Here is a 17589-nt window from a genome sequence, read left to right on the forward strand (position 1 = left end):
ATATTGGCACCATGTGAAAGAAACCCTGCACATTCCCAGTCCAGGATGTTTTATTTTTAAGAACCTGAGGGTAGTAGAATACGTATGAAGAAATGACAGCTCCAGCCAAAGGTTTTTTTTCTTCTAAACACTTTCTTAGTCAATTTGAACAAATATTTGGTCCATCTAAATTTAAGATAATGGTGCTTTTACTAATTTTTCTAAAGCTCAGCTAACTTATTTAAAATGTTTTTTGTATTTTTGTTTTTTCTTGCCTGACCCAGAGTCGAACCCCCAAATTAATCCATTTAATATACAAAGTAAAGAAAAGCAGCATATTCTTATAAAAATCTAGATTGTCCTCGTGAATGTTACTGTTGTCACATGATTTCTTCTGCCGAAATTGTAACATGATGCTAATGTGCCTCCCTGTTTTCATCACCCCTCAGTACGCTTAAGAGGCGGATGAACTGTTTTATGACAAATGTTCCTTTTCCTATCAGAGGAGCCAAACAAAGGCAAAATGACAGTTAAATAACCATTATCCTGCCAACACCTGTGGACTATTATGCTCATTTATAATTGAATATTTTTGATGAGGATAGCTTTGTACGATTCACAGTTCAGAGTAAACCTTACCTATCTTATGCTGGGCTTTGATGAAGCTCTTAATTTTATCTTGTCTGAAACAAGTAGTACAAACTTCAATTACCAACTTTCTTCTGATTGGCTGCCCTTTGCAAACACGACGTTTAAACATAGCCGGAGAGACCTGGTATGGTACCTGAAGTGACCATACCAGGTATATCCCTCTTTTTTTTCCTCTTCTTTTTAGAGTAGAAAGATCTGTCTGAAATTGAGAATTTAGAGCAGAGCCTGAGATTTTGGGCTTACTTGCAGATATTTTGAAACCACTGTTTGAATCTTTGGTCATGACCATTGCGACAGCCATGTATATCACAGAAAGCAGTAAAAGCATAACAATTCCAGTTTTAATGACAGACAACGATGGCATTCCTTGCAGCAAATCTGTCTGAACTGGGCACAAAGCAGAAATTGAGGAAATTCAAGTTCAGTAGGCCAACTGTATGGCCGGCTGAGATGCATATAACACAGGATCAGAGAGTCCCTGAGCACACGCCCTCCCTGACCAAAGGTCAGGATTCTTGAACAAGGAACAAAGGAGGCTGTCTCATTGACAAGAGCAGCGTTTAGTGATGAAACACTTCTCAAAACTGCAGAATATGTAAGACAAAGGCCTCAGTTTGACTAACCATATCAGCAAAGGAATCATCTGCTCCCCACAGATGATGGATTACAGCACCAGTCAGTCAGTGAGAACAGCTTTAAGCACCCCAATAAATCACACAGGTTCTAATATTATACAGCTATATGACAACCTGACCTATCAAAGTCTAATCAAGTAAACATGATGATCACCGCACTGCATCCACGGTGAATCAGGTTAAACGTCCGTATGACACTAACGCCTGTCAAATCCACAGTGGTGTACAATTTCCTGCAAGAGGACATTAACCTTAAATGACACCAAGGGACTGAGGAACAAAGTAAGGAAGAAAAAAAATACCCATTGTGTCCTTTGTGAAAGTTCTCTCCACAGAGGTGAAAACACTGATTAAAGCTGCAGGAGCCCCGGAGAGAAACTAATCTGCAGTTAGTGAATATACACAGAGGAGACATTTAGGTCAAGCATTTGTTCTACTGTTTTGACAGTTGCCATTTCTTTTTTCCCCCAGCGCTGGTTATGATATGAACAACATAGTGTACAATTAAATGCAGGAAATAGATACCAGAGAAATGCAAAAAAATACGCATATGCAAACAAATTAAAAAGGCATAAAACATAGTACCTAGGATGATCACTAAAGTGAGATTGACTCTAATGCTGGTTTGCATAACACAATAAAATGACAGGTGAATTACTGTTTTTGTGGGGACACGTATAGCTCTCAGTTTGGATGTGGTGGAGGACCAGACGGTGCATGCTTTTCAAAAGTACTCCTACACTGTATGTATGATGCATAAGTAGAACACAGGTCATTTTGCATTAGTTGGCTCCACTGGACTCAAAAATGCTGTGACCTTTAAACCATTGCATGCCCTGCCACCTGTCAGAAATGAAGCTGTTAATATGCTTCTTACTATTAAGGCTGATGAATGGATAACACAAAGCTGCCTGAGGAGTAGCACCAGGAAGCATTCTGCATTCAACACCATGGATTCAATCAAAGGTGTTTGCTGATATTAAATGCACTCATCTTACACTAATGTTAGTTACTTAGGGACAGCAGAGACATGACAAGCTCATTTTCATAAAAAAAAAGTGTTTGATGCAGCAGTGTCAGCATTTTACTGTTTACAGTATCCCATACCTGGATGCACCAAAGAGGTTTGAAAGTGTTTTTTTTTTTGTGTACATGATGTCGAGTTGTACGTGCCACCCACTTTTGATTCAGTTAAACTTATTTATGTCTAGAGAAGACATAAAGTAAATCACTACCGAAAAAAAAAATGATGTGCTAGTAATAAAAGTAACAATCACTACAAATTAAGCATGAACTTGAACTGCTTAAATAATTAGTGCTCAACATAAAGGTCCTAAAATGTTCCCCCTCCTATTGTGTCTGTTTCTATTGACTCTGTCTGTCCAGCATATTTTGACAATTGCAATTTTTTTATGTATTTATATTATACAGTCGTGTGAATTTATTTATCTTTTGACATATTGGGGGAAACATTTGGTCACTTAGGAAACAATGCCTGTAGATAAAGGTGATATCTATAAGGGGGGCGTACCAGTTGAAAAATCCACCTGGGAATTCAACTAAGACGCACCACAAGTAGCCACAGACGCACAGCTCACAAGCCGCAATACAAAAAGGCTCTCTGGCACTAGAGCGCTCCTCTCTCTGGCTTTAAGTACTCGCCACAGAAATAGCTGCACAAAGATTTGTTACTCCAGGCTGGAGAATGAGCCAGATACATCCTCTGGAGCAAAATCACAGCAGACCCTGCTAGGGTACCGATAACAGGCAGCTTTTCAGGTGAAGAGCCTCGTTAAAACTGAGCAGGTGGCTTACATGATGTAATTACGGTACTGCTATATTGGGCAACACTAGCTTCTGATGTATTTGATTTTAAGTTTAACTTCTTTTGCTATTTTTGTTCAGCAAAAAGTTGAGCGGTTATCTTCAGGCATTATTTCAAAGATGACCTGGTTTTTGCTTGCTCCAGTATGTAATAAAAGCTAGCAATTTCCATGAGATATACTTACTGTGTCACACGACTGTAGATATATATATACATTAAGTTCATTGTTTATACTCTGTACGTGTCCTTCATTAAGACCTGAGAGAAAGGCCAACAACAAGGTTGAGGTAGGTAACCATAATGCATCAAATCAGTACTTGTACAGCAAGTGACAACACTGAGCAGAGAGCCGGCGAGAGAAAAGCCCTGTAATTGTTTAGCTACCCAACAACCGCCCATCTCCCTCAGCCAGCTCTCTGTCTGTGCTCGTCAGCATTCAAAGATATTATAAGCACCTGAAGCACATAGTCAGCGTTGACAGGAGGGAGAAGGCCGAGCAGCAAGTATAGTTTTGAGAAGAGTAACAGTAAACGAGCTTAACCGGCAACTGTTACGTCTACTGGGCACCAGAAGAGAAATAAAAGGCTACTGCTGCGTTTGTGAAGGAGGCTGGAAATGTGATGTGAAAACAAAATAAGAAGGTGATGCTGACACAAATATTCAGAAAAAGTTTAGAGATACACTGCTGTCAAAAAAAATTAATTAGAGCTTGTTTTGCTTTCTTTCCAGAGGTCAAATACCGCTCTCATATCTCTGTTGTCAAAACCACAGTTAAATATTAGATAACAGGACAAAATAAAAGCAATAGCACATACGTGCATTTAATACATAAATCTCTTACAAATAGTTGTTTTTAAGCTTTGGCTTTTTTACATATTAAAAAAAGATATATTTAATAGCATGTGTTAGAGAATTTAGATTTTTAATAGCTCATCTAAGCGTCTAAGAGACCGGGGATGGTTAACAACAATTTTGGAATTAGGGCTAGGCTACTTGCCAAACAGCTATGACCTTAAAACTGAGAAAGATCAAATGAGAGCGGTTTCATCTGCCAACAAGAAAGCCAATAAGCAGATTTTCCAGAAATATGATCCAAACTATTCGTAGACACGGGCCATTTTCTGTTAACATTTGTGCTCAATTTAGTTTTATCTATTTAAAAACACATGACATCTCATCTCATGCACAGTTAGTCTTTAAGATGTCATTAACAATGCAGTGTATCTCTAACAGCCTTGTCATTCAACTGAAGCAACTACGGTGGAAAAAAGAAATTACAATCTTTAAAATAAAGTCAAATCTATCAAAAGGCTTACAATAGATTAGCATAATTCATACATATTTCCAACACACCGTAACCGTACAACATGTTATCAGTCTGTCAGCTTGCATGAGGTACTGATGCTGTATCTACAAACACCATATTCATCAACAGAGGGAAGCCAGGACTTCACAAAGGGCCAAAAGAGGGTTTTTCATTATGCAATAAACAGACAAACAACAACAACAGCGACAACATTAACATTGTTATCTTGAGGTAGAACATTAATTTCAGCATTTGGAAGTGCTTTATGTTGGATACTTTTTTTTTTGTTTTCTTTATTTTTCTGTTTTACTTCGACAAGCAGGAGAAGAGAGATGATTCTTGACATCTGAGGTAGAGCGGCACCTGATTTTGTCACTTCCAAACCAATTCCTCTGCATGTAAAGTAACTGTGAGCTCAGGGGAAGGTAAAGTCCCTAAAAGCTTCCCACTACACATTCATTCCGGCTGAGGTAGGTTTCTTTCTTTTCTTTCTATCGCAAGGTTCACGCAGCCAAGTCTAACGCCTGCATGAAGGCCGAAAACTCATAAAAAAAAATGTTGAAATCACTGAAACAAAGTCCTGAGGCAGAATATATCGAATCCCTGGAAGAAGGCTGAGATCTTCTGTGAACAAGAAGGTGGAATCATTGGTAGGTGAGAGTAGGCAGCAGGAGTCTTTGACATCCACAGAAAAGTAGAGATAAGACCAATAACTTATAACTGCTTTGACATATAAGTGATAAAGATATAGTGTATATATTTATATATATACATATATTTATAAACTTAAAAATAAAACCATTGTATAACAAGGACATTCTGGGGCCTCTGTCTTAGGTGCTGCCCAACACCAGCAAATTAACCAAAGACCAAAACAAAAACTAAAAATTCATCGGGCTTCAGATATACAGTCCTAGATCCTCCAGAACTCCTTTATAAAAAAAAAAAGTCTTTGCACAAAAGGAATGACGACTTTGAAAAAACAACAACAATCTGTCAACCTGAGTGAGAGAAAAGTCTGCGTGGACACTGGACAGTGTCGTGTGAATTGGCCTTCATACATTATTAGCCTTGGTCCTGCTGAGCTGCTCCTGCTGCAGGAGTCTCTCGGAATTGGGTTTCCCTCTCCATGGCAAACTCATCCAGCGGTATCGTAGACAGCTGGGTGTTATTCAGCATGTAGGAATCAGACTGAAAACACGTGCAAACAATCAGACTGAGTATATTTCATTTAGTTTCAGCTTAGATAGAATATACTTTTTTTCCTTTAACATAGCTTTCCTCACTCTTTTCACTCTGAGGACCTACCATGCACATTTCTCTTGTGTTCGGCTGCATGAAAAGGCTCTCGAGCTCATTGCTGTCAACCGCTTTCTTCCTCGCCGCGCTGCCATTGACCTCCATCTCTCTTCTGGCAGCCCCGTTAAGCCCAGAGGCTCCCTGGGAAGACGAAGAAGAGTCCACAGCAGCGCCGTTCCCTGCCTGGGGGGTGGCCTGAACTGTCTTACACATCATTAATCTGGGGATTACACGAACATGCACACATTAAACGTTTGCCTGATTCTATACACACGATAGAAATAGACCCTTTAACAGCAACTATTGGCAAGTTATTTCACTGGCACCATTAACTGCCGCATGAATGTGCACGTCGTGCTAGTTCTGACCTGCCACGGTAGCTGAAGACGAGGAAAAGCACGCAGAAGATGATGCAGGTAATGCCGATGTGAATGCCGATTATGATGCCCGTGGTGGATGTTTTGCCCTGCTCATCTTTCACACAGTCGCACGGGCCGTCCAACACTGAGGAGATATTGCACACAACACGGTCACATCACAGCTGGGTGAGCTTGGACTGTTTATGTGGCATGAAGGTCAACTTGACTGATACAAAAGATGTTATGTGAGACTAATCTACTTTCATGCTCCGTATTGATGTGGGCAGTGTGTAGCGGTGTGAAAATATTTCCATATTTGGTGGGTCACTGCAGCGGTATAAGGGGTAGTGGCAACAAGTGAAGACATCTCTTCTGTGAGATCGATATACGGTCATATTTAGTTCAAATCCACCCTGTACTCCAACCACGTTTAGCCCTTATTTTGAGTGATGATTCTTGTGATTTATTGGGTTTTTCGAGCTGTCATCTCAGCTAAACCATGCCTCAAGTCCTGGACCAGTCTGATAAAGATTAAACTTAGAATCCAAGTAACAGAGAAACAACTTTGTGGAGGAGGGCTTTGGTGATGTACACCCACAGCATGCTAGATGATGCAAGATTTGCTTGGCCTTCACTACACTTCCCCAGACTGCTCGTAGAATCTTGCAGCCCACACTGGGCAGACCTTTTGTGTTAAAGGTCCACTTCTTCCAAGATAAAGTGGAACGATAGAAATGCAGCAGCAATACTTGAAAAAAAAAAACCCAGCGAATCATTTTTAGTGAGGATGAAGTGAGTCAGGTATGTCAGCTCATATGCGCCATACTGAGGATCAGAGGGCAGAAATCATTTGATGAGCCTGTGTAGGCCAAAGTCTACACTTTGCAGACAGATACCAGATTGGGAGAAAGAGAAAGAGGCGAGAGCCCCAGTAAAGATACTCTTTTTATAGCAAGATCAAAGGAAGGCGTGATATAACTGTATTTCTTTTTATCTTTGTAGTACATTAGTCTCTTGTATTCAAAAAGCACACCTCGAGAGATCCAAATTGCAGGATTGGCCAGGACGTTTCAATTTTCTACATTAATATTGGGCGAACACTATTTCTAAATACATATACTAGACAAACAGACCCTCTGTGATCTAGTTTTTCTTGCTGGCATCACTGAAAGATTAAATCCTGTAGTTCAAAATGCATTAACTCAAAATGCAGATCCAATAAAGAAAACATTTAAGTTTTTCAGAGACACTTCGCTTCTCTCAAATGACCTTTAACCATTTATTTCCACTCCGACAGTTCATTCTGGGATTCAGATCCTGAGTCCTGGTTTTGGATTTGTCTTATTTGCTGACCCATCTTGGAATGACACACCATTCATTACTTTTTTCTTACATTTCCAGGCAAACATTTATTTTTCTTGAAATATTTTTCATCCTACCTAAATATCGTCAGAAAGACTTATCACATCAGGCTCACAAAATCAATCAATATAAAAAGGATTAAACCCGTGGACACGTAGTCTATGATATATAGAGATGATGCATATGGGAAGCCTCTCCACCTCTGGAAATAGACATTGGTGAGATAATCAGATGACCTGTGGGACAGCGCCATCTCACTAATCCATACATCATCATGTGCATGATGATAATATTTGATTTATTTTTTAATTCACATCATAGTATTTGATTCAAACTTCAGTATTGTTTTTCCAATGAAACAATAAATGCATTTCTATTATTCTCAGTTTATTATTTTCCTTTTTGTTAGGTGTATTGTTATAATCTTTTTTCTCCACTGTCTGTCTTCCTGAGATTTTTTTGTCCTTGGACAAAGTGTTATGGAAATGTGGGCAGACTGTACACTTCCATATATCCACATTTCAAGATGACTGTATTTTAAATGATGGAAAAAATGATAAAGAAAAATTCACCTGATTTGGCCACTGCCTCCCGAAGTGAAACAAATCGTATGGTGGCATTCCCGTCTCCATGCTGGTTGTGAGCAATCAACTTTATCTCATAGACCAGTGAGGAATCTGAACAAAGGGAAACAAAGAAAGCAATCAAAACTAAGCACCACGAGCTGTTAGTGACACATATTTTTAGCTCTTGGCAAAAACAACTATGTAAACCCACTAAAGTGCATTAACAAACCATTCTGCATCACAGGCCCGCTCATCAGCGCTTACGACGCGTGACGCTAATTACCAATAAAAGCAATGATACAGTCAGCTGTCATGTCTCACCCAGATGAGTGATGTTGTACTGGGTGACGTTGCGAGGGAAGGCGATGGGCCCAGTGAACAGTGGTGTGTGCGCTCTCCTGTAATACAGTCTGAAGCCCTGAGGCTGGCCCATCTTGGAGGAAGACTCCCATGTTGCTTGTACAACACTACCGTTCACCACCTTTGTGTAGAGGGAAGGAGGAGCTGGCACTGCAACACAAAACAAAATGTAAGCCAAAGTAGTTAAACAACTATCAGAAATTTGATCAGGTGTGGGAAAAATAAAATGTGAGCAATAATATTTTTACTTTTTTCCTCAGGATGAACAAGCTCTAAAATATAAAGCAGTGAGAGCAGCCCAATTTGTCTTATGTTTTATGGATGTTCTGCAATAATTAAGGTGAAATCATGTGTTTTACCTGTGCTACAAATCTTGTGGGAGTCTTGATATTTCTAATTTATTTTTTTTTTCCGCCAACTCACCCTCTCCGTGAGTGCTCTCTGTGACACTGTCCGAAGGTTTGCTGGCCCCATGGGATGTGTAGGCCTTCACATAGAAGGTATAATTGGTGGAAGGCTCCAGGTCCCGGATGATCTGCTGCAGCGTGACCTTACTGACAGCCTCCTCGTATTCCATCTCCGCCGGGTCTGAAGGAAGAAGGGTGGAGGGAGAAGGAGGAGCCAAATTTTGAAACGATTTGTAAGAAAAATAGGAAAGACATAAATGGGAAAAGGAAGAAAAATGGAAAATAATATGTTTCTATTAGCAATTGTGCTTACTGCCCACTTCAGTGGGTTTTATCAAAGCATTTACAGTATTTAATAGCTAATTTAGTATCACTCTGGGCCTCAGGGTGAATTGCAGGGGCGGCATAAGAAGATGGAGGGAGGAATCGGGAGAGTTGTTCAGGATGTGTTAAAGCATTTTATTGCTCTTAATTCAGCAATTCATCCAACCATAACCACTATCTACATCTAGCCCTCAATCCATTGGGCCATGCCACGCTGGAGAGGAAATTACAGGAGATACTATTAGTCGTCTCCCAGGTCCCTTAATGATCAGTTAATAGATCAACTGAGGGGAACATCAGCAGGTGCTACAATGGTCTCCCCATAAAAACAAGTAAAAAACATACACAGTTAATTGTACCATACCGACAAGGTAAAAAAAATAAATAAATGACACATGCATTTATCAAGTAGGCTTGTAGGGACTTTTCTAGACACCACCTGACAGAGGAGAACCAATGTAAACATCCAAAACAGTTAGGGATCAGAGATCAGTCAGTCTGTAACCCCCTAACACAGAGTGTTAAGTTGATTCTGTTCATCTGGACGTAGCATTTTCAATAGGAGACACTTTTCATCATCCAAGTGACTTCTTCAGTGCAGGTTTCCCCACCTTATAAACAGTACATGTGCATAATAGCCGACACTGGCACCATTTGAGGCAAAGTCGGTTTCATGACCTTTAATAAGTAAATTTTCATGATTATTGACCAATGACCATGATCTATTTGACTATTTGCAGAGAACAGTCACAACATTGTAGGATGGTGAACCTACAATGTTTCACCATCCTACAATGGTGGATTCTGAGTTGGTCTTTCCCTTCTCACGTAAATGGCATCCTGGACTCAAAGCTCAAACTAGCCTTCCTCTCTGTCCCCGATGTGTACATCACAAATAAAATGCAGATATAGCAAATATGCTATAAATTAAAACTCATATATGGAAATTTTTTGTGAGAAGGTTTAATAAACACTCCGGCACTTATTTCATGGTTCAGGCTTTAAAGGGCTAATCTACCATTTTGCAAAGTTGATTTCTCCCTGGAGGTTTGAGGTCACGTTGTTGAATTGTGCAAACAGTTTGATTCAAGGTGTGTGTTGGTTGCATCTTGTGAGAAAGGAAAACTGAAAATCACCACAAAAACAAATTATCCTTAAATATTATGAAGCTGACATGTGAAAACAGCTTCTTGTTGTTTTTTGATTTCTTTCCTTTGTGTAGACCTTGGATCCACCTCTTTGTTTATCTTTAAACAAAAGTATGTGTCAAGGTAATTCAGTGTAAAATATTAAAACGTGAATTTTCCATAGGCACCATATCACCTTGGTCGTTGTTTCTTGTTTCTCATTTAATATTGACGCGATAACTCTTCCAAAGTCTGACACACCAAACTACACATGAGATTTGACATCCCTCATACTCTACTACTAGAAACCTGCGCTTACCACTAATGAAGGGTTTTACCTTACCAATAATTTGTATGACTGTTACAATGATGGCTGCTAGTTTGAAGTGGCGTGATAAATAAATGAAATAAACTGAAGTAAAGCATTGGCCTGAAGTGACGTGTGCGTGCGTGTGTGTGTGTGTGTGCTTACAAATCGCTTTTGTGCCTCAGGACCATCTTTGTCTGTGTCAGTGCCGTTCCTCATCATTTCATTACTGTAGCAGCTTATTTACATAATTGAATTATAATGAAAGTGTGGCAGCGTTCTCTTGTTTGCTGCCATTTGTAGTTATGCGAATGAATTTAGCCGCATTCATTCCTAATTCTTCAGTGAAAATGTCATGGGGCTCCTCAAACACTTATTTACTTTCAGAGCTGATTTATTCCACGTTAAGAGGCCTGTGTTTTTTCTGCCTCCTCTCATCTCACCTGGCATGCCTTTTGACACTGACATCATGTCACACTTGTTTTAACTAAAGCTTTGCTTTAAACTGTATCTGGATCTTCAAGAAGCCCCACCTGAGGTCCGGCGGATGTGGAGCACATAACCGATGATGTCCTGAGTGTTTTTATCGGGTTCCCTCCAGGACACCTGTATGGTGGTGGGGGAGAGGGCCTCTGCTTCCACGTGGGTGGGAACGCCAGGCAGTCCATCAGCCCAGAGCACCGTGAGGCGGGCACTGGCCTGCGTAGAGCCCGCGCTGTTCTCAGCGATGCACTGGTAGATAGCCTCGTCATTCTGACTGATGCCATATATTGTCAGTGTGCTGTGGAAGCAGCAGAGGAGAGAAGCAGGAAGCAGAGAGTGTGGGAAAGAAGAAAGGAAACAAGGAAGTTTAGTTTCTCTGGTGCAAATGTGGAACATAAGATTCTTACTATTGCTTTACTAGCAGTGCAATAGCTGCACCTCGTGTTTGAGCAGGTGAATTCTCTGCCTTAAATTCTAACTATGAGGAATTTAGGAGCCTTCTTTAGCCTTTAAACCTATCACGTTGATTCAGTGCCAGTGATAGCAGTAATGCTTCTTACAAACTGTAAGAAAGAAACTGTTCTGTACTATGTGACTCACATATTTAAAGTTTAGATGAAATGCTACAAAAACTGTTAAACTCTGGGGAAAGTAACTGCCCATGTTGGCTTAAAAAAAACAACAAAAAAAACAGGAGTTGCAAACATTTTTAAGTTTAGATTTTGAAATTTTCTGCTCACAGCGTCAACAACATATCCTCTTTAATTATAGCATCGGGGGCAGACCCATGGGGTGGCCATGGCAACCAGACTATAAAGTCTGACCTCCACACAAGACCAGTGGTAATGACTGGTTTTCTCCTTGGAACTTTCTGTTTACAGAACTGTTTCTCTACAGCTACTTTTCCTTCATGTACTCATTTAAACGGTGAACTTTTTAAAATTGTAAATATCTTATGAGCTTTACAGTATCAGCAACGGTTCACAATTACAAAGGAAAAAAATGTAAATCGTGTATATTAAATAAGAGCGAGTGTTAACAAAGAAAACCCCAAAATACAAAAACTGTTTTTCCTGTAGCGTTTTACCTCATCTCTATGCAAGAAATGAGCTCAACCTCCCCACCATTATAAAAATTGTCTTGCTCCAACACTGTGTAGTATTCTCTGTACTGCTGTCCAAACATTACTACTTATTTTCACAATTTTAATTTTCAAAACCAACTTTTGACAGTTTACACACATAAATTGCAAGAATAACGTTGGAACATTTTTTTTTAAGTTGTCATTACACAAGTGTAGCACACCGTAATGTCTTTGTCCAAGAGAGCTGGTAGATTAAAGAGTGCTTAAGCTGCTAGCTGAAAACATCAGCCATCTATACAGTAACATGCATCTCTGATGGGCAATGTCTAGACAAGTCCTTCTAGGCTCCAGCGCGCGTCGAGACTGAAGTCTTTATATGTCATAAACTAAAAAGCAGTGTTTTTAAATAAAGTCTCAAGAGGTATTCATGCTTGAATAAATCCATTTAAATGTAGTATATCTTTCTCCTGGTAAGGACCACACAGAACAAAAGATGACTGTGACATAAAGTCAAGAGCACGAGTTACTGTGTTCAGCTGGGTGAGAGAAAAAATGATTTGACAACATTTGACAACTGGCCTTCTCAACACAGCCTCTGATTGGCAGCTACAGGCTGACCTGGGTAAACAACTAAAGTTCCCTCAGAACATTGTAAAAACATCACTCCGGCCAGACTTGATAATTATTTCTGAGGCCTCAAAACAGCTGATCATGCTGGAACTCACAGTGCCCTGGGAAGAGCGGATTGAGGAGGCTAATGAAAGGAAACGAGGAAAGTACCAGGAACTAGTGCAAGAGTGCAGGGGAAGGGGCTGGAAGACTTTCTATGAGCCCATAGAAGTGGGTTGTAGGGGCTTTGCAGGACGATCACTCTGCAAAGTCCTAGGCCGGCTGGGCGTGGCTGGGGCAACCAAGAAGAGGGCCATCCAGGCTGTGAGTGAAGCGGCAGAGAAAGCCACAAGGTGGCTGTGGATTAAGAGGGCTGATCCGTGGGTAGCTACTGGTACGCAAGTCAGGGCCTGATCACCCCCGGCTGGGTCGCCTGGGCGAGGGTGTATGATGTTGTGAGACCCGAAACACCTGATGACCCTAGGATACATCACTGAAGATGCGTACCAGTGCATCCAGGAGATGTGTCTTTATAGTTCAAAACCAACTTTTGACAGTTTACACACATAAATTGCAAGAATAACGTTGGAACATTTTTTTTTAAGTTGTCATTACACAAGTGTAGCACACCGTAATGTCTTTGTCCAAGAGAGCTGGTAGATTAAAGAGTGCTTAAGCTGCTAGCTGAAAACATCAGCCATCTATACAGTAACATGCATCTCTGATGGGCAATGTCTAGACAAGTCCTTCTAGGCTCCAGCGCGCGTCGAGACTGAAGTCTTTATATGTCATAAACTAAAAAGCAGTGTTTTTAAATAAAGTCTCAAGAGGTATTCATGCTTGAATAAATCCATTTAAATGTAGTATATCTTTCTCCTGGTAAGGACCACACAGAACAAAAGATGACTGTGACATAAAGTCAAGAGCACGAGTTACTGTGTTCAGCTGGGTGAGAGAAAAAGTGATTTGTGGCACAGACAGCAGGCAGCAGCAGTAAGAACAGAAGGTCCTCAATCATGCGGAGCACATACTAGATTCATCATGAACTGAATCTCCCATGGCAGTAGATAAATTTATATCAGTGCTTCAAAAAAATCAAATTTGCCCACATCGGTATAAACTGTGACATTTCCATACACACATGTGAACTCTACCTATGGACACACACAAACACGCACACACCTTTCTATCAAACCTCTGACACGCTGCTCTTTGTCCTCATTTTTCTCTACTTCTATCGCTTCCCTCCTACCTACCTTGTCCTCAGTTATAGAATAAATATAGGGGAGCACTGTGTGTGTGCATGTGTTTACCTTATGTATGTACATGTGTAGGTTGTGTAGGTGTTTTTAGACAAGAATACATAATCCACTTTTCACATTCTGCCTGTCTTCAAGCAAAAGAAATAAATAGTAAAACATTTAACATACTATGGAAATGAGGCACTGCAGTGTAAAGCATTTCTTCATGTCATTGTTATGTCAAGGCCATTTCTGCTGTATTTAAAGTATAATATATGCCGAACAAAACATGAATATGAAGTGGACTGAGCTATACCTTGAAGATGGTGCACCCCTTGGTCATATTATTTCTAGAGTTCAGAAGCATTTGCCAGATAAAGGGAAGTAAACTGTCGGGTTTGTGGCTCTCACGCTGTGTTTTAACTTTAAGCGAGGAAACTGAATGCAAACTCCAATATCCCGCTACTCCAGTTTGTATGAGTTGGTACAGCAGAATGTGACTTTTCTTTGATGAACAGGAAGCATTATATTAAATAAACTTTCCTCACAACGCTGCTATGAGGAAAAGAAATCAAAATATAGATGGGCTATTAGAAAGTAATGTGTCAATCTTGAACTAGAGGCAGGGTAGACCCTGGACAGGTCGCCAGTCTGTGGCAGGGCTAACACACGGAGACTAACAACCATTCACTCCCACATTCACACGTATGGGCAATTTAGACTGATCAATTAACCTATCCCCACTAACTGCATGTCTTTTGCCTGTGGGAGGAAGCTGGAGTACCCGGGGAGAACCCTGGCAAACACAGGGAGAACATGGAAACTCCACACAGAAAGATGGTGGATGGATTCCTGATGGTGGAATTTAGGACCTTCTTGCTGTGCAGCAACACTGCTAACCACCATGCCACCGTCCTGCCACGGTGCTGCCATCAGACCTATTGCCACTAATTTTCTGTCCAGTTCTTGTGTAATTTGGCAAACCTCAGCCTTTTATTCCTGTTTCCCTTCCTTAAGAATGGCTTCATGACAGCCAGCACTAGATGGAGCAACTGAAGAGCCAGATGCATCTGTTAGGTCCTGTGTCAGGTCTTTGCTGCTTATTCAGATACCCTTCATCAGTTTTTTAGGCCTGCCACTTCTTTTGTTTTCCACTTGTCTGGTTTTATCAGATTTTTAAAGGACATGCTGCACACCATGTCTGACAAACTGTGTTACTGTTCACAATTTTCATAGAGTCGCATAGATGGGAACAAATTAAGTGTTTTGTGACAGGCTCGTCCTGTGCTTTGTGCTTTAAGATAGAATTTGTTTCTTTGTTAATTTGGTTGTTATGTGTAGACACAACGCAGGTTCATCCTTTGAGTAAGGTGCCCTTTTTATGGTGACTTATGGTTTAGGGGTCAGTGTTAAATGGCTTAACAAACAACAACAAATTCCTCTAAAAATTGTATAAGGAATGGACTGAAAACGAGTGAAATAGCAGGTATTGTCCAAAGACCCCGGTAACATTATTGCTAAGAATTTTACACAGTACTGCAGGTATCCTCCTAGATCGGTGAAAGGGAACATGAGCAAAGTGGCATTTCAGTTCTCAGCAGCACTGACATCACGCCAGCCTCAGTGCGTTTCATGCAGATGGATTTTTAAGGTCAGGCGAGCCTCTTCTGGGTCAGCAGGTAGGACAAAGAACTGAATTATTCCATTTTCTTTTCAAAATTGAAGTGTTGTTACTGGAGATTTCTAATCTGGGTCAGAGAAAGCTGCGAGATGGAAGAGTCATTATTCGCTCCAGGCTGCCAGGTGGACTCAATCTGTATAATTATCAGGTCAAAGAGGTGTTCTGCATTGCAGCCTCTCTGAGCCAATCTCACCTCTGACCCCTGAGGTGGCAGCAGTCATCAGCCCTCAGCTCGCTACTCAACCATCACGTTTCTGACAGCCTTTCATATCAGCGATGGATGGAGTGTTTGCAGACAAGCAGCCTGACCAGACGCAGCAAAGAGGCCCCCAGGGATGCCCTACTCAATGCCACCGCGGCCGGATGCGCCCCATGAGTGTGAGAACGGAAGGCAGCGAAATTTCACAAGAAGTCGCTTGTTTGAGGAGGTACAGTAGCGTCCAGCTGCATGTATGCTAATTCACACACACCCACGCACTCACACATACATTTCATAAACACAAGGATGGACGCTGTTAGCTGGTCACTTGTGAAATTCCACAACTGCTGTCAAAACCTGCTTTATAACTTCCAGGAGGAAAGCTCTAGATGTTTTAGACATTTTAGAGCAGGGATGTTAGTTAATGGGGCACAGTCAGTCGACTTTGATCCTATATGTGTTGTACTCCCCCCCCCCAAAAAAGGTGAAACGTCTTCAAGAAACTTGATGATTTATATGATTATAAAAAAGCTGCAAAATTTTCGCTTTTTGTTACTGTGAAAAGTCAAACTTGATGCAGAAAATGGTCAAATTTAACTATTTGTCTGTATTTTACTTCTTTAAAAACAAACCAAAAAATTGCAGGAATTTGAATCACTTTCACTTCACTTCACTTTCCAGATGTTCCAGCTATTAATAAGAACCAACTACTAATAACTTATATGTAATTTTCATTTCACATTTTGTACTGTTTGACGCTTCTGATTTAGAGTTTCATTATCTACAAACAAGTTCCTGTTTGGTCTTGTAATCATATTCATGAAGACTTGCTTTTTTATCTCTGTTAATTATCACTGCACAGTGATGACTGCATTAATTTAGGTATAATGATTTCAGTGCTGATGCACTTAATGTCTTGCACTTAATTTTGGCTTAATGTCTTTAGTTCAGCCTCAGTGTCATTTGACAGTTTAGTGACACGATGTTTCGTTTCTGAGGTCTGTTTTTCTCTCTGTTGCTTCAGCTGGAAATCTAAATCACATTGCTTTTTGTATCAGAATGCAGCAAAAGGAAACTTTTAATTAACGGAAAAGTTTGTGTGGTCGTTTTTTAAGCAGCTGTGATCGGACTTTGGAGGTGTGCAGCCTCACGCCTGTAGCTCTTCATCTAATAGCTCACTGTGGCTGCTCCGTCTTCTTGATCCATTACTCCCTGCAGTGTTACAAATTGATCCACTGTCGAGAAATACTAAAAATGACTTGTTTTATAGATGCACTGTTGATGAATGGCAGCGGTAAATGCTAAGCTTACTCAAATTGAAACCTTTGAAACCTTCGCCATGTTCAAATACTTTCTGACTCAGTTTCTTTTCAAATAGATCGGTCTGTATTTATAAGCAACACCTCACCAACGATCCAAACATATGTGAGGGGGAAAAGCGAGTGACAGAGTTGAAAACACACGGGAGGTGTATGGCCTAAATTTGGACTGTTTGCTTGTCTCATAGGAGCTCCTGAACTGAGCTGTCCCGTCCTGACAGGTTGACACCATCATTTACTCATCAGTTCAAGGTCACTTCACAGATTGACAGATAAGGCTGTGGACCGGGGGGGATAGCTGACAGTGGGGCTTTGGGTCTGTTGTTCAGCTGCTAAGGCTGTGTTTACTCTCCGTTGTCTCCGAGCAGCACCCCATCAAAAGCCAGCTTTGCCATTCTGGATTCAGTGAGAGTGAAAGGAAGAAGAAGAAGAAAAAAGTCTGGGGACAAAGAGAGAACAGGAGGAA

At 40.7% G+C, this 17589-nt stretch overlaps 1 protein-coding gene across 1 annotated transcript in view; it reads right to left on the minus strand.

The window, feature by feature from the left end:
• Positions 1–801: 801 nt before the first annotated feature.
• The window catches only part of igdcc3 (immunoglobulin superfamily, DCC subclass, member 3), a 60861-nt gene continuing 44073 nt past the window's right edge, over positions 802–17589 (minus strand). Inside the window, exons 8-14 of the mRNA XM_040011574.1 lie at positions 11041–11288; positions 8766–8930; positions 8304–8492; positions 7989–8093; positions 6064–6199; positions 5705–5915; positions 802–5587 (exon numbers count right to left, since the gene is read on the minus strand). Of these exons, the coding sequence (XP_039867508.1) occupies positions 5462–5587; positions 5705–5915; positions 6064–6199; positions 7989–8093; positions 8304–8492; positions 8766–8930; positions 11041–11288 (1180 nt within the window). The 3' untranslated portion in view covers positions 802–5461. The remainder of the gene's footprint in view (positions 5588–5704; positions 5916–6063; positions 6200–7988; positions 8094–8303; positions 8493–8765; positions 8931–11040; positions 11289–17589) is intronic.

The sequence above is a fragment of the Simochromis diagramma genome, unplaced genomic scaffold (assembly GCF_900408965.1).
Source record: "Simochromis diagramma unplaced genomic scaffold, fSimDia1.1 OVJJ01000603.1, whole genome shotgun sequence".
Taxonomy (NCBI): Eukaryota; Metazoa; Chordata; class Actinopteri; order Cichliformes; family Cichlidae; genus Simochromis; species Simochromis diagramma.